Below are 7,288 nucleotides of genomic sequence, written 5' to 3' on the forward strand. Positions count from 1 at the left end.
CTCAATTTCATCCTCAGCCTCCTCCAGATCAATGATCTTGATAGCAACCACCTCCTTGGTGCGGTTGTCAATCCCTTTATACACTTCACCAAACGATCCTTTGCCGATCCGCTCCAGCTTGGTGAACAGCTCCTCAGGATCCACCCTGGAGTGCTAAAGCAGAAAGCAGAGATGGGAATAGTCCGTGAAGTCCCACAGCAGCCTGCAGAGCGCCATGCATACCTAGACAGCTCATTTCCCTATCTATGCATCTACTGTGTTGTTTAATTCACCCGAAACTCACATATCCTAAAAGGTCTCCACATGCTGAGAAACTTAACACAGAACCTATCCAAGAAGAGAAGAACTGAAGAAGCCTTTTACATGGGCTTTTCACCCCTGCAGACTATAGTGGGACAGGAAGGGGAGAGAAGCCCAGAAGGAGAATGTCAGCAAGTATCTCTACAGAAAGCGTCAGCTCCTTTGGGACAGGACTGCTCAGCTGCAGGCACCAAATTGGTGCCAAAGCAGCTCCATGAGCAAGCACTTGTTCACACTTGAATAAAAAGGCAGGCAAGGTGTACCAGAACCAGCCTTCTTTTGAAGATCTGGATGAGAAAATGGGCACAAGCAAGAAGCCATAGGAAGTTCACAAGGATGTTTTCCTAGTCTGCCTTCCTGCATTCAAAGATTGGAATGATTTGAAAGCTTTGCACCCTTCCCTACTTGTCTGGAGGGTGAAATACTCCAGTAATATAAATACCAGTTCACATTAGCTGTCTTCTCTGCTGCAGCCTGATTTCCAGGCAGCACCCAGCCCAGCTCTCTTCAGATGTTTGCAGAGGGAGCCTCACATCTTTCAGAAAGTCAGCAGCAAGGAGGCCAGACACCTGCCTATCCCAGAGGAGACAGGAGACCTGAATGGACACTCCATCTGCAGACCTGCTTTCCTGGAACAGCCTCTCCTCTGGCTGGTACGCCCAGATGCGAAAGCAAATAGCATTTCCCTCATTAGATAAGCACATCAGCTGAGAAGCTACCAACATGATCATCATCGGAGAACTACTGACTCTTTAACAGCAGCTTCAAAGTTAACTCTTTATTAAGATGAGTATGGACGAGAAAGGGAGGAAATCAGAATCATATTCTGATGCTGTTTCATTCTGCCCAGCTGCAGACCACGAGGTCCTGCTCTGCTTCATGCTACTAAAAGGCCCTCTGTGATTAGTTTTTCTGCCTTTTTTAAAAAGTAAGTTTAAAATAGTTTTAAAAAAAAATACCTGGAAAATATGGCCTGAACTACAGGAAGCAGCCAAGCCATTACAGTGAGTTTTCCACACCCAGAACTTCTCAGTCTCACCTCCAACACATCACCCAGAGGGACCACTCCCTTGCAAGGGCCTTGAGCTGGCAGAGATTTTATCTGAGGACAGGGCAGCTGCATTTTTCCATCTAACACCAGGTTCTAGCAGCAGTTCATCACTAAGCAGCCCTAGGTGCTACTTAATGATTAAGCCAGCCAGTCGTTACAGGTTGTTTGCCTTCTGTGTCCAGTGCATTGCTATATGGAGTAAGCCAGGTCCAGAATGAGCTTTACAGTCAGCTCGCTCAACAGGATTTCCACATGCATTCCAGTCCAAGATACAGAAGGATAACTAAATATCCCTGTGCATCCATGGCAACAACCAAACAGGCTGTACTTTTAACAAATGCACTGGAAACAGACTGGAAGGGATATGCAGAGATGAAAGGAACTGGAGATACATAACAGGGACTGGAGAGAGGGAGGCGGGGGAAAGGAAGAGGATTTGAGCTTGGGAAATGCCAGGAGACAACATGAGACTGCAGCACAGGGAGAACAGTCAGGCTAGTCAAGGAGCAGTTTCCACCTCTTGACCAGGAAGGGAAGCAAGGTGGCCCAGACATTACCCTGCACAGTCTACCTACCACACCATAAAAATGCCACTCACCACATCAGCCATTCCACACATCAGGGAGAAGGGAGAGAAAGAGGATCATCTCCTACAAGCACCTGGCTCAGCTGGTAAAGGAAACGCTATCCACATGAATCCTGCAGGGAAGCAACCCTGCAAGAAAACTTTCCTCCCCTCCCACATAAGTAATTTTTCCATGAGAAAAGAAATGGCAAGGTGTAAGTTACTGCTCCCCTCCTCAGCCTGGCATGGCACATCAAAGAATCAGGACTGTTTCTTCAAGAACGGGACATTAAACACAAGAGCACCAACAGCTTTTGGGACAACCACCATTTTCCATATCGAGCTCTGTAATCACAGACAGCTTCGTAAACAAGCTTCCATACTTCGATGCTGGTTTGTCCCGTTTTCTGCAGAACAGAGCAGCTGAGGTAGGGGCGGAGAAGAAGACAAACCTTCCTGACAAGCACATGGAAAGTCTGCCCAAGGGACTCAGGAAAACGATACAACTCTGATGGGCAGAAGAGACAGGCCTACCACATTAGGTTGGAGCAGGAAACTTCTTTTGTAGGTACTGGATTTACTTTCCCAGTACTTGTCACTTCAAAACTGATCTGGAAATGCTTCCGAGCTCTCAGGTGACAGGGCAAGAGTATGACTCTATGGAGGGCCCGGGGATGTGCATCCCTTGACAGAGTTGCCAGAATCACACAGGTCATGTCCAGCAACAGCCAGAACCTAGTGAGTACGGGGCAAAGTGGTAGAGAGTCATTCCAGCCATGGTTACAGTCTCCTGGACACCTGCTGCAGACCAGAGTCTGCTAACAAATTTCTTTGCTTGCTGTAAACATGGAGGAGGAAACAGGCCCATCCCCGATTCAAGCAGGCCAACGCCTGCCCAGTGGAACACCTTTTGAACTACCATTGTGGACACCACAGAAGACATTGCCAGGTGGCATTTTCGTGGAAGCAATTCTGAATTCCCATGACAAACTAAGATAGATAAAATTATGCTAGCCTGCAGGACATGTGCTCAGAAGCTCTGGTCCGTTAAAGAAGTGCCTGTTGGAGCTGCCACATGGTAACTCGCAGCTGACGAGCAAATGTTCAGATCAATGGACATACGAGCCTCACCAGACAGCAGAACAAATGCAGTTATGCCAGGAATGGAGAGCTATGCAAGTGCACCGCTCCATCAGAAGAGAAGCACACTGCCATACTCGGGGGGCTCAAGCAGGGGGGAGCATGGGAGGGGAAGAACTCATTTTGTGTAGCCTGACTCTCCCCTACCCCAATAAATTTGCACCTGCAGAGCACTGCAATGAGGGGTGTAACAAGCAGGATCTTTCCCTTTTCTAAATACAAATTGATCTCAGCACCAGTCTTGCTGTCAGAGAACCACCCTGGCTGCAAATCCATGTTCTGGAGCAGCACAGCTACAAAGACACCTGAAAAACTTCATTAGTAGAAAGTAACAGAATCCAGATGAACTGGTTTACACCTGCATAAATGCCAAAGGAGCTTATTAGCACCTGTCAACTTTGCAACTGCTCACCACCTTGGGATCTTTCCATTTTCTTCCACATTCACAGAACCCACCAGGGCTGCAAAATGGACCTCCAGGCCAGAACTGGAAGAGCTGGCTGACCAGCTACTGCTCCTTGTTCTACTACAATGTGTAAAGTCTTTAAGGGATGATTACCTCATCGTACCTTTTTGCTTGACTGAATGTCAATTACACAGCAGTTCTGCAGCAAAAAGCCTCATGCTGTTTCTCCCCATTGACAGCAGTCAGACACTAGAGATGGATCAGCCAGGCATGAACAGGCTTTGAGGGGAGACCACACAAAGCACTATCTTGGTTGTATGTGCAGGAAGGGGAGGGAGTAAGTATGAGAGGGATGAGGACAATCTACGAGTAATGTGCTCCACTTCTGCCCTCCAGGAGCTAATCTCACAGCACAGGAAAGAAGGATGCTCTGTCATGACAGGTGTGGGGGTGTTTGCCATCACGACTGATGATGCCATGTTTTAAAACAAAGCGACTCACTGCAGACATCAGGAATTAAGAGTTGCTGTGTGTTATGAGACAAGCCTGGCAGTAACACCAGCTGCTTCATGGGCAAAGAATGGGTTTGGCAGCTCTGCCACCTCCAGCTGCAGAGACATGATATCCACAGCTGTTGAGAGGAGACTAGAGAAGTTTAATTTCAAAGCTACTACCTGGAAAGATAAGCTGCATATTGGGAACAGAAGCAAATACCCTTTGAACCAGCTCACGGTCTTCTCTCTGGGCTGTGCCCAGCTGGATCTCACTCTCAAAGGAGTCATATTCAGCATCGTGAGCAAAAGTCACATCTCCATCTGCTGCATAAAACACTGAGAGGTGCTTAAACCCTTTTGGAAGTGAGAGTTTCTTGGTCTGGGGCAGGTCAGGATCAGAATCACTGTTCTATATGGGAGAAGTCTGTAACAGAAAAAGATTGTCAAGGCCACAATACTTTAAGAGCTGAAGCTGACTGGGAGTGTGGCAGCTTCCAAAGGTTTATATGGAACTACAGCAGCATTTAGTGTTACTTCTGACCAGAGCACTTCCCAACCAGCCAAACAAACATCATTTTCCTCTGCCAAACACAGTGGAAGGACGAAGTTGGTTTTAATAAATATCAGCTACTGACCTTCTTTCATTCATTGCCTCCTCTCCGCGCCCACTTCCCATCCAGCATTCACCCACACTGCATGCTACATGCTAACCTCTGGGCCACCAACAGAGATATCTGCAGCAGGCACTAGGTTCTCTTTGGGAAAATCAGCTTTGTATCTGGAAACATTTGAAAGCTTCCCTGTCTATATGAAATTTGTGCACAGCTCTTTTCAACTGCTAAACATGAGACAGTTTTGAACTTCTGGAGTATAGACAAGAGGGAAGTTTGTGTTCAACACTTTGAAACACACAAATTTGTCTGAGACTCCCAACTTGCTTCACAGATAGTATTCTTTTGCTTCAAGGGAGTGAAGCATTACTTAGCTAGAGAACTTGAACAGCTTCTTCAAGGTCACATAAGGAACAACAAAACTAGAAACAGAGCTCAGATCACAGCTTTAAACACTAACGCAAATACATCATCTAGCAGATAGAGCTCCCAAAAGAGACCAGAGGCCCACTGTGCTGTATGTACACAGCAAAGAGCAGCCAAGAAAAGAGAGAAAGCCAACTAGCTGAGGCAGGGAAATGGAGGCACAGAGGTAAAGCAGTCTGGGGATTTGCCTAAGGTAACCCTGCACATCAGTGACAGAACTGGGAATCGAAGACAAGTCAAACCTCTGACATCCCCATCCAAGTCTTAGTCTCTCGATTTTCACAATACCTCCCACCACTCCCTAAACTGGTGAAAAGAACTTCAGACCAATTCCTACTGTCCTTCCAGCAAGCTTCAGTTACACAGATAACGAGGTTCCATCAAGGATTCCTGAAGGGACCCAAGGAATGGACAACACAGACTGCTTTCCCATTCCAGGACCAGACAGAGAGTCATGGGATGACAGAATCTGAGAATGCCTTACGTTTGCATAATAAATTCAGAGATGAGACCACTGGAACTCTGATAAGCTTCATTAGTCAATGCTGTGTACAAAAAAGCTTCAGAGCAACCTCCTCTGTAGCTACAGAACTCAGTTCTCAGCCCTAACCAGACAGCATCCTTTCCTATTCCTTTCATTTCTCTCTCTGTACTATGACTCACTCAGGCACTATATTTGCATTTAATTCCAAACACGCTTTGGGGAAACAGTTTATGTGAAAGACAGCTTGCAAACTAAGATGCACTGCAAATCAATTTTAAATCAGAAAAGGCTTCGAGAAAGCATCATGTCAAACCACTAAAGCTTTTAGTATTATAATTCTACACCTAGGAGCAGAACAGAAAAATGCCAAAAATTCTCACAAAACATGGTTTAACAAGACCTACATTCAGTATTGACATCTGCCAATAATCAAACACACCCCACAACCAAATTCAGAAGAAAGAGGATTCAAGCCAATACAATTGATGTGGTTTAGCTTTTAGTCCCAAGTCATGACATCATCCTTCCACATTCCTCTTATGAAAATGTCATCACAACAACAGGATTTAACCACATCCACTGAAGCTGATATCTCTCTCAGAACAGTTAAACGTTCAGTATCAAATATCACTACCTCTTACGCATTAAGGTTGCAAGCACCGTTTTTCTCAGGCTACTGCTATGAATACTTCAGTAAGGTATGTCTGGCACAGCCTGCACACGCAACTTTTCTGTTCCCATTTCTAGACTTCCCCTCCCAAAAACACTCAGAAAGCCAATGATTCCTGTCTCCCTAAGAAGAGCAAAGTTAACCTCAGAGAAAGGCACCATACTGGGCGAAGAATTCCCTTTCTATACAGCTGGCAACCTAACACTGTCAGTCCAACACCACCACAGAGTAAGGCACAAATCAATCGCCTAACAGGAGTAAGCCGAGACATGTGCAAGAGAGATAAAGAGTGGCAAAAAGTGATTTTCTGGTGATTTGTTTTAAACTCATTTCAAGAGCAAACATTGTTATGTTTCATTGATACAAGAGTTTAAAACAAATTTTTAATCGCCACTTACCTGGCTGGCAAATTCTCTCAAGTGAGCCATGCCTACAGGATGGTCAGACATCAGCTTTTGCAAAATCAGGGAGGGTTGGGACGTTGTAGCACAGCGGGAAAGCGATGCTTTCTCATCCACTGGTCAACTGCAACAAGCAAGAACACAACAGCTCTAACTCAAGGTTTTCAGAGCCTGGCTCATTCCCCAAAAGAGCCACCCGTATCTTTTTTCTCCTCGATTTGCAGTTCTCCTTGAACCTACTAGCCCATTCTAAGTATGCCAGCCCCTGCTTGCAAACGCCATTTCTCAATTCTTTCCAGACATGCCTTCCAGATGTATCAAGGAACCTCGCTTTAATGATATACACTGACAAAGCCTCAGGCACCATTTTCCCCACCATCACCTCAGCGTGCTCCCCAGTATTATAGTTGCTTCTACAGCACTATTCCCTCATCACCACTCCCAGCAGCTTTCCCAGCGCAGCGCACAGCGTTATCCTCAGATACCCCTTTCCTCCTACTACTCCCCACTAATCCTCTCACTGAGGGTACCCCTCCGCTCCCATTCTCCCCAGTACACCCACTTGCAAAGCACAGCTCCCCAGTGCACCTCTTCCTCCTCGGGGAACCCCAACCCTACACCATCCCTGGGCCTTCCCCCACCAGTGCTCCCCAGTTCTGCCCACAGACACTGTGCTCCTCAGCAACCCTCTCCACAGGGCTCCCCACCACCCCAGCAACAGAACAGCCCCAACCCAGCAC

The 7,288-nt window shown here is 46.6% G+C and overlaps 1 protein-coding gene across 1 annotated transcript; it reads right to left on the reverse strand.

Moving 5' to 3' along the window:
• Positions 1–6,657, reverse strand: LOC103916238 (serine/threonine-protein kinase 25-like; the record flags this gene model as incomplete). Its single annotated transcript, XM_009323198.1, has 2 exons — positions 6,546–6,657; positions 1–153 (listed from the first exon to the last, which is right to left on the reverse strand). Coding segments are annotated over exons 1-2 (204 nt in total), but the record flags the coding sequence as incomplete, so codon positions are not given.
• Positions 6,658–7,288: the final 631 nt, after the last annotated feature.

Source organism: Pygoscelis adeliae, unplaced genomic scaffold (genome assembly GCF_000699105.1).
Source record: "Pygoscelis adeliae isolate BGI_AS28 unplaced genomic scaffold, ASM69910v1 Scaffold544, whole genome shotgun sequence".
In the NCBI taxonomy this organism is placed as follows: Eukaryota; Metazoa; Chordata; class Aves; order Sphenisciformes; family Spheniscidae; genus Pygoscelis; species Pygoscelis adeliae.